The sequence below is a fragment of the Lytechinus pictus genome, chromosome 5 (assembly GCF_037042905.1).
Source record: "Lytechinus pictus isolate F3 Inbred chromosome 5, Lp3.0, whole genome shotgun sequence".
Lineage (NCBI taxonomy): Eukaryota > Metazoa > Echinodermata > Echinoidea > Temnopleuroida > Toxopneustidae > Lytechinus > Lytechinus pictus.
Genome location: NC_087249.1, coordinates 5912657 through 5930260, shown reverse-complemented (window position 1 = coordinate 5930260; position 17604 = coordinate 5912657). Strand labels below are relative to the sequence as shown.

Here is a 17604-nt window from a genome sequence, read left to right as displayed (position 1 = left end):
CGAGTCAAGTTCTACAAGTTAAGATACATGGCTACCCCGGCTAGGCCGTCGGGATGTCCGTGGGGGCCACTTGAAAAAAAATACTTGTTTTAATTTAAAAAATGCTTGAAAGAGCCCTTTATTCCTTTAAATTTGCAAATTTGAGCCCCCTAAATTTCCATGCACCGGATCAAGGTAATGTTTATCTGATTGCCCGAGTTGAGTTTTACAAGTTAGGATACCTGGTTACCCCGGCTAGGCCGTTGGGATATCCCTTGGGGCCCCTTGAAAAAAAAATCAAAAATTTAAAATTTTATTCCCTTTTATTCACTCAAGTTGGTCCCCTAAATGTTCTTGCACTTGGGCATGCCAGTGTTTTTATGGTTGCCCGAGACGCGCTTCACCTGTTAAATCCCCTAGTTAGTCTTCAGACCCTTATATTGAATATTGAATATTGGTCCAACTTCACACGCATTTTAATATCGAACCTAAATATCAAACTGTCCATCTTTACAGTTTGAATTTTGAATATCCAACCAACTTCCTGCCGGTCAACATGCATGCACTGCGCTGCATTTTTTAATAATCTTTTATTCTCTTCTCTCATCAAACAAAATTGAACATAGTAGAATATTACATTCATGATCATAAATTAAAAAGCAATATTAAATCAAATCACACCATAATTACAAAGTTTGGTTAAGAATGTACACATATTGTGATCAACACATCCATACATTTGACAATTCTTAACGAAAATTAAGTAAAACAATGTCATGAATAATTTCTAAATCAATTCAATTTGTTCTCAAAATATCTGATATTTTTTCTAACAAGATTGATTCCATGATTATTATAAGGAATATATATTATTTTTTCTTACATTTATGTACATACATAATATATATGTCTAATTGAAAAAAAAACAGTCCAAACTAGTACAACCTAAAATCAAACATTTAATATTCACGAGAGAAGATTTAATATGAGAGCAGATTTTATATTCACGCATGCACGTGTATAACGATCGAAAAGGTAGAGGGAGCGGAAACCGTATTTCGTATATGGCTGTTGGCTGTACGAAAAACAAAATCACAGAGGAAGTGGAAAGCGAGTTTCCGATTTCGTTTTCGCTGTCTGCCTTTTTCCAAACGGAATCACGGAGAGAAAAGCGTGTTCTGATTTTGTTTTTGATGTATAACCAACACAAATATAGAATGAGAAATCATGCAGAAAGAGCCCAAAAGTATTTCTGATTTCATTATTCTGTTTTCGATCTCCAAAAACGAAATCACAACACGTTTTTCTCGTTGTGATTTCGTTCTTGTGTTTCCAAAGGCCGAACCACAGGGCTGATTTCCGTTTTTGCTTTGCGATGAATGGAAACGAAAAACGAATTATCCATTAGTACCCTGATTCTCACAACTCTCATACTCTGTGATCATACTCTGCTATTATAATTGGTGTTCATGATTTCCATTTTCCCCAGTTTTGTGACATCCCAAATTCTACATAACTTCCGGGACATCACGGGAAGTCATGGAAAGCAGCAATTTAGTCATGGAATGTCATGGAATTCTTTTTTCAAATATCTGTGGGAACCCTGGATTAGTTTGAGGTATCGTCAGATTTTCTCCCACAACCAGGGGCCCGTAACACAAAGCTTAGCACTCGGTCATAGAACATTTTTCTACGATTGATTGCATTGACTACAATGTACAATTAATCGTGAAAATCAAGCGTACGATTAATCGCTAACCTTTGAGTTACAAGACCCAGGTCTTAAGTTTATCTTCATATGTCATCCATCCATCAACAATTTTTTTTCTTTCTTTTTTTACCTCCATATTCATGATGGGCTCAAGAAGACTTGCCGTAGCTTGCTGCAAAGCATTATGGGTAGCCTGAGCCACGCATGCTGCTAACATGGTAGGAGATGTACCTGGGATTACTGAATACTTGTCAACGGTTACAGCTACACCAAGAACTTGGAAGCCTAACAGGGGACCTATAAGGAATATACATGTATGAATAGATCAAATGGCAAAGTGAGGGTGTCATCAATAACTGTAGATGTGTTGTGGCTCAGAAGACAAGTCTCCGGACTTTGAACCACAAGGTCCAAGGTTCAAATCTCATCGCAGCACTCGCATCCTTTGGCAAGGCATTTATCTATATTTGCCACTCGCCACCCAGGTGTAGTAAATGGGTAGCCAGTAGGACGGAATTCTTTGAAAACTCAAGCGTCCGATCAGGGTTGTCGTGTTAAAGCCGTGGTAATAGTATGCAGCGCTTTGATAAATTGTATTGAGCGCTATGTATATATATGTTCCATATTATCATTATTACTATTTCAATAGGAGCAGTTATAGGAAAACTCCCCTAAGGATAGACTTATCATTCTGAAAACGAGTCCTTCAGGAGAGTTGTAATCATTGAACTAAAAAAATTCATTCAAAATGGAAACAAATTTTTTTTCATTTGCACATACCAGGATGGTGTGCTTCTTTTGATAGAGAATATGTCCATGCTTCTGAAATGAATATGAATTAAAAATATTACAAGATATGAATTTGCCAATTTGCATGGGAAACAGTGATTTGATCTTTTAATCATATTACCAAATAATTATTAACCATAATTTTCTCTTCAATTATCAAAATCCAATGAGAAAAGGTTGCATTACCAAACAGGCACAGTATGGTTTGATCTAATTTTCTTGAAACTTATGAACTTGGTATGATTTAAAGTTACAGAACAAAACCCTATTACTATGGACCCATTGTCATAAATGTGTTTAGGCAAAGTGAGAGGAGAACGAATGGACATTTATACAAACCTTGTCTACAAGCTGAAAGGGCGCCATCTTTGACGGCTTCTTGCATCTCATCATCTTTCTTGCCGTCGCTGTCAAGTACGGTAACATGGACAGGTTTATTATGATCATCCATAGGCTCTACAGACACAGTCACTCGGGCTAAGTGATGCTTATCACCGATAACCTTGTCTAAAGTCGCTATTAAAAACACAAGCAAACAGATATATGCAAATTATGTGTCATATAGGCCTATTTGAACAAAGTACATTCTGATAATAAAGCCCGTCTATTCAAGTGCAATTCATTGCATTTTGTGTTTTTATTTTCTTCTCATTTCATGAGTTATTTTTTTACAACCTTTTGACATAGAATTAAAATAATTTTGTACTTCAGTGAATCAGTTGACAACTGGTACTCCAGGGCCCCGTCTTGCAAAGAGTTGCGATTGATCTGATCATCGCAATTCTATGGAAATCCAGTATTGTCATAATATTTTCTCTACAAGAAATTAAAAAAAATGTCCTTTGTAAACAAAAAGAAGCACACTGAATTTTCAAGAAAACCATGGATGTATGAATACATCATAGTTAGAAAATATTTTGAACAAATTTGCATTTCAGATGTTGACATTCCTGGCTTTCCATAGTGGTGATTGATTGGATCAATTACAACTCTTTGTAAGACGGGGCCCTGATGTGTGGTCTAGGTTAACCTAGAGATATGAATCATGGCTATGAGAGTACTACCCATATATGGAAGGCACACAGTGTCACGTGGTCAAGTGGTTAGAGCATTGGACTCATAATCGCAAGGATTTGAGTTGGAATCCCCACTCTTCCATTGTCTTCACTTTGATAAAAAGCCCTGAGAGTAATTTCTGTCGTCTATAAGGTCAGCCACTATGCCTGATTAACCTAGACGTAAAATGTTTCCTCGGTAATTGGTTATATACCAGCTTGGCATTTACCAGCAAAAAACTGTCCTGCCGAGTTCCTATGGGAGTTACAATAAACATAGAAACTATGTAAGTATATGCATTATTGGAATGTAATTTGATATCATCATTTCACCATCATGATTAGTCTGTGTTTTCACAGGTAAAGACTTACTTGAAGCAGTAGCTGTTCCAGATATTGTCTCTCTGTAGCTGATTTGTAAAGGGCCTAATTCCACATCAATCTTGTATTCCTTGCGTATTCTATCCTGAATGATGTCAAGATGTAGCTCCCCCATGCCAGATAACATCAGCTGAATAAAATGCAGACAAAGACAGGACAGACTTTAGTTAATAATAAAAACATATTAATAGCTACTTTTTATATAGCACTTTTCCCATAATAGCTCAAAGCACTTTACAGCATATTATTACCCCCATCATTGGATTCATTTCAATCCGGCATGAAAAGTGCAGAATTTTCACTCCCTGAGGAGCATTCCTTGCATTCATCGCAGCCTCATAATTTTTTTATTTAAAAAATCTCGCTACAAAGGTTTTACACGAAGTTGAATTAAGAATTCATACCAATAATCAAAACTTTGATCATTAAGATTTCATAGGTTGGCATATTCTTATCATATGTTTCAATTTCTTTGAAAATCAGATTAACAGTAGGTTGTGATGTGTGCACCGGGCTTGACAGGTTAATAGCAAAGTGACACAATATATGCTCCTGCGACATTTTCTCCTGTCTTAATATCCTAGAGAGCAAAGGGTAAATAATTAGGAATGTATTAAAGGAGTTTTTGGTTCAGAATAATGTAACAATAAGGATTACGGTTTATTTAGTTTTGGAGGTTAAGTTTTATGTTTGACTTAACCTGCCGCTTTTCCATCAGAGCAATTATCATGGAACGAACAGCATAACCTGAAGAAGGTAGAGCACATACCTGACCGGTATCATCATCCGTCTTTACTTGTAAACTAGGATCTTCTCGATGTAAGCGTTCTAAGGCTCTCTCAAGATCTATTCATTAAAATACAAATGAAGCATATCACTCTATAAAATGACATTGCAAGAGAGAGTGTGCAATTGTTTGGTGCAGAATGAAATAACTATGTCCTGTACATTCATTCAGTAGAAACAAATTACACTCCTCAAGTATAATTATTAAATTCATCACATACGACACCAATCTTTCATGCTAGGTTCATTCCAGTTTAGCCGTTTGGATCTGCAAGAGGAATTATCTCGTCAAGTATCAAGTAGATATGCTAACCTGCTTGGTAGGCTTGTGAAGGTGGTTCGATGGTACAGAAGAACACGGGTTCTGGTATCTTGATAGGCTCTAGGAGGGGCGCCTGATGGGAATGCTTCTTCTTGGCTATATTGTACGCTGCTTTGGATGCTACTATGGTATCACCAGTCACTGTCTACATAACATATATTAAAAAACAACAGATCAATTGAAAATGTGTTCGACAGGATAAATTTTGCCGCTTTACATAAAAATTTATTTTGATCATAAGCCCGATCAAAATAAAATATCTGCATGTTTTTATGGGGTTTTTTTTTGGGGGGGTGCTAAAGTTTATTCTAAAACAAGGAATGCTGAAATTTTTAGGATATTTCGTTTGTCTGTAGATTTCTGATATCCAATCTTTAAATTTGTGAGATAAATGTTCAAAGAGCATGTTAAAAAAAAAAAATATTGCTAAGAGAGGGCATAAGACATCTAAGACTTATATTATTCAAAGTTTTCACAGAGAATAAAAAATATATATTTGATGGCTACTACATATCTGTGAGATTTGCATGTTAGATAGAACCTTATTAAAATTCATACCAAAGCTTTCATTGGCCGTAACAAGCTTTCTCTGAAGATAAACAGAGCCCTGTAAAGCCACAGTACTAAATTGAGAATCATTAGAATGTTGGATGATGACAAACCTGTTTAAGACCAACGGCTATGGCTATATTTCCTGCTGGTACACTAGTAACCTCTTGATAGCTGTCTGCCATTACATACAGCAATCGACTCACTCTTTCACTGCAATACCAAAATCATGATCAACTTTGTCAACATTTGAATACAGGGGCAGTACTCCAGGGGGAACGGGGGCAAAAAAAAGTGAAGAAAAAGAAAGAGAGAATGAAGAAGAGCATTGAAAAGATAGGTATATGTTGTGTAGCTCTATATTACCCCTAGAATTCAATTGAGAAAAAAAAGGTAGCCTCCCCGGTCCACCCCCTCCCCCCATCACGATACCCTGGCACCATCAGTGTTTGATTAAATTATTTTTGTTCTTATGTTTCTTTGTTTTTGATGATGATCCTTCAATGTCAGGATTTTATATCAATAAACTTTTGAATTTGAATTGTTTGAACAATTAATTTATCTGTTGTTGGACAACATATAAATATTTTTGTTTAAATCAAACTTAGGAGATTTTATAAAGGAAATATAGAACAACGATATGGCATAAAGAAATTGAAGATAGAGTATATATATTGATTATGGTTATTTTTAGACATTTAGTTACTGTAAATTCAAATCATTGCAAAGCCACACTTAATATTGTAATACTCACGTGCAGTTCCTGCTGGCATTATAAATGGCCGATTGTGGTTTAAGTATTCCAGAGTAGACTCTAAGGAATATAAGAGGCCCCCGCTGTTTATCATGGATTATCTTGAAGGCATATGCACACAAATCTATGCCGTAAACCTCCCTGTATTGACAAGAATAATAAATAGGAAAGAGTGAATAAAGCTGAACTTGTAATGGTTAATTTTTCAGGGATTTAATTATGTTTTATTGTCCACACTTGACTAGACACTTATCGTACCAAGTGTTTACAACTGGGAGACTCACAGGACATCCTATACTCCTGTACAGATGATGAATGATGACGATGATGGTGATTATGATGGTGATGATGGTGATGATGATGGTGATGATGGTGATGATGGTGATGATGATGGTGATGATGATGGTGATGATGGTGATGATGGTGATGATGATGATGATGGTGATGATGGTGATGATGGTGATGATGGTGATGATGGTGATGATGATGGTGATGATGATGATGATGGTGATGATGATGGTGATGATGGTGATGATGATAATGATGATGATGATGATGGTGATGATGGTGATGATGATGGTGATGATGGTGATGATGGTGATGATGGTGATGATGGTGATGATGGTGATGATGGTGATGATGATGGTGATGATGATGATGATGATGGTGATGATGGTGATGATGATGATGATGGTGATTATGATGGTGATGATGGTGATGATGGTGATGATGGTGATGATGATGGTGATGATGGTGATGATGGTGATGATGGTGATGATGGTGATGATGGTGATGATGGTGATGATGGCGATGATGGTGATGATGATGATGGTGATGATGATGATGATGGGGATGATGATGATGGTGGTGATGTTGATGGTTATGATGATGATGATGATGAGTCTTTAGGCTCTTTTGCAAAAGAACTACACAAGTATTTATTCTTTAGTCAATCTATATTTATAATTTTTAATGTATATCTATCATGAAAGTTTAAGTTATTTCATTTTTTTTATCATAAATTAAAGACTACACAACACGTTCAGTCCCTCCAGACCTTCAAACTTAAAGACTTTGATTGCAAACTTTGCCAATACAATATGAGATTTTTTTAATGCAGTTGTCATGCAACATCCGGGACCATTTCAATAACACATTTCATGGAATGCTCCCATTTCAAGATACGATATTTTACTTGATCTAAATATAAATCCAGAATCTAAGGATAGTGTTTCAGGGAATAACTTTGCTTGCCAATTTTGATTATAATTTTTTGGTGAAATGAAAAAAGCTTCAGAAATTGCTATATAAAATACTTTTCTGGAGCAATCTTTAAAACATGCTGGACTGTGGGGAAAATTGTGATGCAATACCATGAAAATAATTGCCTGGGTGGTATTGTGATAATTACACCTAGGTTCAACCCTATTCTAAACTAGAATTTTAAACCACACTTATATGGAATGCTGGCTTCGTGATATTTCTTCCATATTTGTGGAAATTACAATGTACAGATTAATCAACTAAAATTCATGATATTATTGTATTTTCCTATTCTTCCCATTTCAGGACTCAGTTAATTTTTTGACAACTTTTTGCAGCAGAATAAGAATAGATTTGAATTGGTGAAGGAGTTGACAACTAGCACTCCATAAAAAGTGTGGTCTAGGTTAACCAATATATAATAAATAAACCATGGCTATCGAAAAATACCAACCCCCTGTATAAATAGGTAGGAAAATGTATAAAGACTAAAAGCAATTTGGAAATTAAAATTATGTTAAATCTTACACAAGGGGGTCCTTGTTAAAGAGAGGACTTGGCAGATAGTTGTTTACAGCATCCATCAGTAGCTGAACTCCTTTATTCTTCAATGAGCTGCCGCAAAGGATCGGTAAACCCCTCTGATGAAATGTGACATTCCTTATTGCTCTCATAAGCTGTCATCATTTCATATAAGATACAACAAACAGACAATATACAGAGATTAGCGACTACTGCACAGTAAAAAACAGTAAATTATTTGAAATCAGTAGAATAAAGAAAACTGTGATTCTCAGGAATTTCCCAAGCATAGGCTAATGATTACAGATCATTGTCATTTTTTTAAAGCTGTTCCATACTTAAATTTTGATTTTTACTTGATCAACGCTACAATGTATTTTTCAATGTAGGTTTGTATTTGTTAATAATATTTGTGTTTACCTCGACGTTATAAAAAAGTAAAATGACAACAAATTTTCAAAGGAAACATAACGATCCATGCCTGAGGATTACCTTAAATGAATAGGGTCTCAATGAATTAAACTATCATTATCATTATTGACTCAACCCCTCAGCCATGCTGGTTGATATTATACATACAATTTGAATTTGCATTAGGAATGAGAGTAACTCACATCTTGTGATGAAATATGAAGAGGATTGAAGCTGGGGCTACTGAGAATTTTGTCTGCAAACTCATCATTTAAATCTGCTACCTGTTATATCAAGTAATAAGAAAAAATAGAGACTTGCATAAATAATAAATACATCAGAAATATTCACTAATCAATATAGAAATAAGATTAAGAAGGAAAAGACAAAACATTTTCATAATGCTTAATGTGAGTATTTCTAAGCACTGAAACAGAGCAAAGCCTTATTCATAAGAAAATTATATTGTAAACATGTTAATTGAAATAAATCAATTCCTTTCCATTTAATCTTTTTCAAAACAGAGTGTCAAATTGAATTAAATAATTCATCTTCAGATCTTAAACAAAACAAGACAAAGGTAAATTCAATGTTTCATTTTTTCACTAAACCATTTTAATTATTTTTTCTTTAGGAGGGTATTTGTAATGTAATATCAAGAACTTCAGAGATGAGCTGGGGTAGAGAAAGAAATTTCTCAATAAAAAAAAAAAAGTTTTACTTGATACCATTCTGATTTCTGATGACGATTGTGTGATCATACCTGTTCTACTAGGTCCACCCTAGCATCATTAGCTTGATTTATTATACCGGTGTCCTGGCTTTCTGACAAAGGACAATGAATCAATCGGGACCCATCATCAATACCTTTACTTGGAGCAGGCCATGTGACGGTTTCCATTGAAACAAGATTGATTACTCCTACTAATACTTTCGACTCCATGACTGGTAGCTGTAAACAGAATAAATGTAAAGAATTAATAATAATAATAGGCATTTATATAGCACCATCTATCTAGAAATATTCTATTCCAAGGCGCGTTGTTATTATCATTATTACCCTGGCTTTAGCTTGAGCTGCCTTTCAGCGCTCATGCATTCAAGGAATTAATCCTGCCGGGTACCCATTCATCTCACCTGGGTCGAGTGCAGCACAATGTGGATAAATTTCTTGCTGAAGGAAATTATGCCATGGCTGGGATTCGAACCCACGACCCTCTGTTTCAAAGTCAGAAGACTTATCCACTGGGCCACAACACTCCATGATTTTATATACTTGCTTATGAAATTCTCATGAAAAAAAAAGTTTAACCGATTGAAAGTACATCTTGAAATAATTTCAGTAAAGAAAACAGTGCTCCTTAAGACGACAAGAAAACACTTGTCAAAACTTCAAAGAGTTTGGGTGGTCCTTTTTAGGACCAACATATGCCCACAAAAGAATACATGGTGTACTGTGAAGCAAATACATTCTAAAAACAGTGCTAAATATCAAAGATGGGAAAGTTGGTCACCACAAAATATATGGTAATGATATTGAAAAGAAATGCCTTTGAAAAGTTTCTTCAGTTCAGGAAATAGAGAGTTTGGAGATGCAGATGTCTTCGCTTGATTGATATTCTCAAGAAAGAATCATACACTAGTCTTAAAGGGATGCTCAAGGCTGAGATTATTTATATCTAAAAAAAATAGAGTAAAATTTACAGAGAAAAATGCTGAAAATTTCATCAAAATCGGAAAACAGATAACAAAGTTATTGAATTTTATAGATTCGCATTATTCTGGAAAAAACAGTTCTAGGTATGTCTTCATGAAAATTCATTAGGTGGGCTGATGATGTCACATCCCCACTTTCCTTTTTCTTATGTTGTTACATGAAATTATAATTGTTTCATTCTTTCATAAATGTGTAAATGATGTGTCTTCTTTAGGATGAAAAAAGTTGCAGCAAAAAATAACTAAAACACTTAATCAGTTGTCAATCCAATTGTTTTAGTTCTTGGTAATTTTTTTTTTAATAAACATAATTTCATATAATAAAATACAAAAGAACAAGGCGAGATATGACACCGGAGTAATGAAAATCTTTAAAATTCAATAACTTTATTTGTTATCAGATTCTGATCATATTTTCAGCATTTTGCTTTGCGAATTTTACTCTATTTATTGAGATATAAATATCGTCAGCCCGGAGCATCCCTTTAAGTTATTAACTGGCTTTAGGGGCTTACCTGTAGAAGCAATGGTGTAGTGTTTAGTTTATCCCTGATGGATTTTAGGCACATATCTACATTGGCGGCAGGTTTGTCCATCTTGTTCAAGAATCCTATCCTCGGTATGCCGTGGTGGTTGGCCTGATCCCACACTGTCAAAGTTTGAGCCTTCAATCAAGATAGAAAAGATTCAGAATATGGTCCCATTTTCAATACAAGAGTAAACACAGTCAAAATAAGGCAAGACATTTCAAGAACTTAACCTTTTAATGTTGATGACACCATCACTGTCAGAAAAGCGGCGCCGATTGTCTCGCTCTGCTATGAAGGCAAGACAAAAACTTTCAAAAAAATAAAGAGCATCTACAAATATGTATCTAAGATGTGACTTCTAAAAACAAGGAAGATCTCATTTTAAAGTTTACTCAAAAGATCTACAATACACCAACTTGAGCAGGTGGGGACAAAGCCGCAGGGTTTGCCTACAAAGAGCTGGAAATAATTTTACTTACTTCCTGTCGTAAAAAGACGGATACAATTACTTTATGAGTTCCTTCATGGAATATTATATTTCTATGATACATTTATGTTTTTGCAATATTTATCATTAATGTCATTTAATAGAAAAGATTATATCACGTTTAATTACCATGAATTAACAGTGTGTATTTATGTAAAATATGTTGCTTGCATAAAGGAAGGGTAAGAGATATGAAACATCAGGATAAGGGTGAATAAGATTATTTCAGTACCTCAACTCCAGCAGATGCATCTAATACAGCTACAGCACCGTCCAATACCCTCAGACATCGTTCAACCTCCATGGTGAAATCTACATGACCTGGTAAGACATAAAAAAATAAAAATGCAGACATATCTTAACTCTAATCAAACAATTTAGTATTAAGACTCTGGATTTTCCTCTAAATATTGGGGTGTTTCAAGAAGATTTAAGTCTAAAAAAAATACAAAATTTAATTTGAGAGTTGTAAAGCAGAACTCAATTCTAATTATCTAAAAATAAACACCTCAAACATTAATATGGACTTTCAATCTTTCACATGCAATGTGCCCATTCTGAGTAGTCTTCTTACCAGGTGTATCTATGAGATTTATTCTGTGGTCCTTCCAGGGGAATGTTACTGCTGCCGATGTGATGGTGATCCCTCGATCTCTCTCCTGTGGCATGTAATCTGTAACTGTATCGCCATCATCAACATCTACAAATAGAAAATATCATTACTATGTAAAATTTACGCCAAAAATTCATACAAAACTGACAAAGTTTGAATACAACTTTCGCAACAACAAAATGAATCATATCACATGTCAAAATAAAGATATTCATATTCTTGATCTAAACAGATTCCTCCTTTTAAGAATGGAACTATGATTAAAAAAATAACACTTTCTGATCTTAACATTAGAAATCAGAAATGGTTGCTATCACTGATATTTTCGTATTTCGATTTGAGTGAGGAGATTTTTGGAAATGTTTTTTATGAAATATAATGCTGGGTAGATTTCTGAATTGCTGAAAAAAAAAATGTTTAACCTGGGAAAGTGCTAATAATAATTACGTGCTGAATATTAGCGTTTCTAAGCGCTTTACATTTATTACCAAGGACATTGGATCCATTGCACTTCCACACATAAAGAGCACCATCTCCCCTCCCTGGGGAGCAACCAGGCCAGGCAACCATTTAAATCAGTGTGCACATGCCTCACACTGACATTCACATCACACCGCGTATCCATTTAACACCTGGGTGAAAAGTGACTTATGTGTTATTAGTGCCCTGCCAAAGAACACTATCGCAGGGTGGGGTTCGAAATTTTGGCCCTTAGATTACATGTAAGAGTCATTTGAACCACTACACAACACCTCCAGTAATCCAGGTATCCATTTGGACAGTCTGATTAAATGCAAAGATAGAGCCAGGATTACAAACAGTTACATGCTTATCTATTTGAATCTTAATAATAATAATTATTCGCTTTTATATAACGCTTTACATTGGAACAACATCTCAAAGCGCTTTATAGATATATCATTACCCCGGTCATCGGATCCTGGCATGCCCACATACAACGTATGCACTTTCTCCTCTCTCTGGGGAGCATTCCAACAAGAGTTCCAAGACTCAGTTGTTAGGCATACTACACAGACTTTTCACATTCTCCTGTCAGTGTAATACACCAGGGTTGAACACCCTTCTCTTGTTCTACACTTGATCTGACACTTGCTTACTCTAATTCTCTAATGCCCAGGTGGTTTCATTTCAACTTTCTCTATCAATTATTGTGTACACTGTCATATGAATATTTGAATGCTTCTAATTCTTTCACTTTATCTACTTAATGTATGTCTTTGAATGTTCTTAGAAATATATAGACAGACAGCAGGTACAGAGAGACAGATAGATAGATAGATAAATGGTTTTACTGAGTAAAAACCACAAAAATAAATACAGATTTAGTAGTTCTAAAAGTAAAATTGAGCCATGATTTACATTAAAAGTAAAATACATTGACAGCTTATACATAAACATTCACACAACATGCACATCATGTGCCCTATAAGAAGCCAATTGGTAATTGGCGAAACGTCGCAACAAGTGAGTTATTTCCAGTTCTTGATTTATTTTCTTCATATGAATATTTGCTTCATTAACAGTTCATCTATTTATATTGACTTAGACCAAGTGGATATAAAACAAAATGGGTATAGTCTACATGGAAACTGGACAAAATGGTAAGATGGCTAAATGGCAATTAGATCCAATGGCTGGTAGATGAATTAAATGTAGCCGGAGAAGGATTATACCATGTGGGAAGAGATCAGGGCCCCATCTTACAAAGAGTTACGATTGATCCAATTAATCTTAACTCTATGGAAATCCAACAGTGTCATAACTTTCTACAGGAAATTTGCGATATGTCCTTTGTATACAAAGGAGAACACACCAAATTGTCAAGAAATCAATAAATTTATAAATATGCATCATATCTAGAAAAAAATTTGAACAAACATGCATTTTATATGTTGACCCTGCTGGCCATCCATAGTTGCAATTGATCAGATCAATCGCAACTCTTTGTAAGACGGGCCCCATAATGAAATTCAGACAAAGCATGTGTAGACCAAGTAGCGATTCTCCCTTGTACCTACCTCCTAAATATCTTGTTGTGCCTGAGTAATAAAGCATTCGCTCAGTAGTGGTAGTCTTGCCTGCATCGATATGGGCCAGGATTCCAATATTTCGGATCTTATCAACATCAGCTGGGATTCCATTATCACCTGAAAAAAATAAAAGATGATGGGTGGTGATTCACTTACAGCTAACATCAATTTCAACAAGCTGTAAACCAATGAAATCTCACAAAATTGATTTTATTTCTCTTAAAATCAATTTTAACTCTTGGTGACCCCCTCCCACTTTCCCCTGAATTTGTCAAAATTTAACTAGGGATCCATTTGCACAGTATTAATGACATCATGGTTGGAAATGAGTATAACTATTGAACTCTGAATCACATACCATCAACTATAATTACAATCAAACAACTAACTGGGCATACATTCCTTCATCACTCTTATTGGAAAAAAAATCTGATGTGAATTAGTGTGTACAAGAGCAGCTACAATCCATAATGGATAAAATGATAATAATAATAACACCAACATGCTTATATAGCGTATATCACTGCCAAATGCGTTTCTATGGACTCAATTGGATATTATTACCCTGGCTTTAGCCCCGCAGCCTTTTACAGCATGGTGGCATTTCAAGGAATAAATTGTAGCTAGGTACCCATTTACCTCACCTGGTGGGTGTTTCATAAAGCTGTTTGTAAGTTAAGAGCGACTTTAAGAACGACTGGTGATCCTTTTTTTACGCGCAAAACCCTTGCCAATGAAAGTTTTTGTGTATACCATTTACCACAAAAAAGGATCACCAGTCGTTCTTAAAGTCGCTCTTAACTTACTAACAGCTTTATGAAATGCCCCCCCCCCCCCCCCGGGTTGAGTGCAGCGCAATGTGGACCAATTTCTTGCCGAAGGAAATTACGCCATGGCTCGGATTTGAACCAACGAACCTCTGTTTCAAAGTCAGAAGACTAATCCACTTGGCCATAATGCTCCAGAAAGAGGAAAATTATTCAACTTACTAGAGCTTGTTGACTTCTGCGAGATGGATGTCCATCTGATCTGTTTACTTTTGATCTAATGAATACAAAAAGAGAATTTGATATTTTTTTTACTTGTACGGATGGAAGAAGCAGGGTCTTGTGTCTGTCATACACTGCATAATTTCAGAAAAAATAAAGGTAGCACTGTAAGCAGGGAAATTTCATCTTTATCTTGTCTATTAGTTTTCTCATAGATTCGTAACTTTGAATTTGGTCATTAATCTAAGAAAAAAATATATAGGTACACGGTAAGTTCCTGTAACTAAGATGAAAATTACTACTTTTTTTTAAGCACATCTAATTGACGTAACATTTTTTTGTAAATGTGAAGAATAACTACTTGAATTGATTCAAAGTACCTTTCATAAGATTTGGGGTGAGGTGTCTAAAGCACCCCCAAACAAAATAATACGATAGAAACCAAACAAAAGTATACAATAGAAAGGGGACAGATTGTTTTAGAATAAAGTTTGATTCTTCGTAAATTTTAACATTATCTCAAACTAGACAGTCAGAAAAAAGTACCTACATTAGTGACCTACTTTTGCTTCTTAACAGTAGCTCCTGCTTTAATTTCTATGAAGACATCGGTTATGATCTTAAAAAAAAGTGATAAAAAAAGCGATTATGATAAAAAAAGTGATTTTTGTCTTAGAGTGCATGCACTATGAAAAAAAATCAGGATTTATTAGGATTCATATTTGGCGTAATTTAATTTTCACATAGAATTAGAAGTAATATCACCAGAGCCAATGTCAGAGAATCATCTACATTGTAGTCACTTAAAATCATTGAAGGAACATATTTTTCCAAATTAAGAACCAAAAAGATTTCTTACCAATGAAATGATCCATGGAGAATTCAAGTTTTTCCTGAACATTGCATCAAAATTTCAGCCTTGGCCTTGATCACTCACCACAGAATCTCAAAAGGAGGTGACCTGCATGATTTAAAGAAGAGATTATGGAAGAATTTAATGTACCAAACTTTTCCTACTTAATTTTTCAATAACATTCTCTTTAAAAAATGAATACTTTACTCAGTAAAGAAACTCTTAATTGGTACAATGACAACTCCAGGACCCTGTCTTACAAAGAGTTGCGATTGATCCGATCGATCGCAACTATGGACGGCCTGCAATGTCAAGTTGTCAACATCTATTATTCATGTTTGTTCAAAATATTTTCTAGCTATGACGTATATTCATGCATTCATCATTGTCTAGAAAATTCACTGTGCTTCTCTTTGTTTACAAAGAACATTGTGCAAATTTCCTGTATGACACTGATTGATTTCCATTGATTGGATCAATCATAACTCTTTGGACCAAAGTTCTCTGCTCTACAAAATCCAGTGTAAACTAGTCCAAATGCCATTGATACCTCAACCAGTCTCCTGGAGAAAAAGTTACCCTGGGGTTCGGAGCTTATTAGCCCCCAATAGCCCTGGAAAGCTAACAAGGAGACCCTGAAATTATCGTTTTGTCCATATCTGGGCTGATCGAAACAGTCATCTTCAATCCTTTCCTTGGTCAACGTAAGTTGCCATCTTGGAATTTGGATGACGTCATCATCCTTACAGACGTATTTACCAGTCGCTATATATCGCGATTTGTGCCACTGCTTTGCGCTTGTACTAGATGTGCGTGCGTTCGGAACTTGTCGCTCGCATTGATTGGCCAGGATATCGCAAATTTAATCGGAAAGCCTTGATAAAAGCACAACTCATTGAACGTAGAGGGCAGCAACACACGGCTGCCATTTTTTCCTCTCCGGCAGAAAAATTAAAAAATAAGGAATAAATCATCGGAACTTATATAGTATCAAAAGAAAGATTAGAGTCTAACAAAAATAGTGGGCCTTCATTCAACTTCAAGATAATATTAATAATATATGGTACCGGTAATGTCATTTAGTCTTAGAATAAAAAATAAATAAAAATCTGGACAAAACCCGGTCGCCCGAATTGCTGACCTGATTACACATGCAGGCTTGCACTAACACACTATCATCGGTGAATGGGGATTATATTCCAATGTCAGAAATTGTTAAATAAATCCCCAGAAACGACGGTTATTCCTGTCTATATGCCTCCGCGGCTCCGCTGACCTGTTGTTGTTGTTGTTGTTCGTTTTGGGCCTGTTTCACGCCCTAGTAGTCTCCTCAGTAGACACTTAGTGTTGAGAACTCAAAGGTAGAAAAACTGCAGGTAATTGTTTTGTTGGCTAGTTTGGCTAGATGTTAGCCCTGGTGGATGAGACAAATGCTACCACCGATGCTCTCCGCTGACCGGGAAAAATCCCGGGCCGGTCCGCCCGAGCGCAGCGCTGGCCTACCTAACTGCTGAGCAGAGGCCAGAGCCGAATCCGCGAGATCATACAATTCGAGTTGAACTTTGAAGGTCTAGAGCCTACTCTAAAATGATAAAATGCAATTACCAATGTAATTTGAAGCTGTCCTTGTTTCTCAATATATATATCTGCTCCAAGTCTTATGGTAGTTGATCATCTAGAAAAACTTCTCAATATCAGGCTATCAGCCATAATCACGATCCCATACTAAACTCCAAAGATACTTACTATACTATTACTAGATTCGCACAACTTTCTTCATATCCGGATATGGGATCCATGCGTAAAAGATTAAACTATGGAACGCCATGAGAACCAAATATTT

General features: G+C 35.5%; 1 protein-coding gene across 1 annotated transcript; it reads right to left on the bottom strand.

Annotated features, from left to right (window-relative positions):
• Positions 1-1745: 1745 nt before the first annotated feature.
• Positions 1746-17529, bottom strand: LOC129261894 (ribosome-releasing factor 2, mitochondrial-like). The gene is made up of 17 exons (XM_064099302.1): positions 16903-17529; positions 15768-15869; positions 14909-14963; positions 13908-14036; positions 11830-11955; positions 11488-11576; positions 10754-10903; positions 9286-9474; positions 8726-8806; positions 8118-8266; positions 6327-6467; positions 5686-5785; positions 5015-5168; positions 4685-4761; positions 3907-4045; positions 2819-2995; positions 1746-1987 (listed from the first exon to the last, which is right to left on the bottom strand). Exons 2-17 carry the CDS (start codon positions 15807-15809, stop codon positions 1746-1748), a joined length of 2040 nt encoding a protein of 679 aa, XP_063955372.1. The 5' UTR covers positions 15810-15869; positions 16903-17529.
• Positions 17530-17604: the final 75 nt, after the last annotated feature.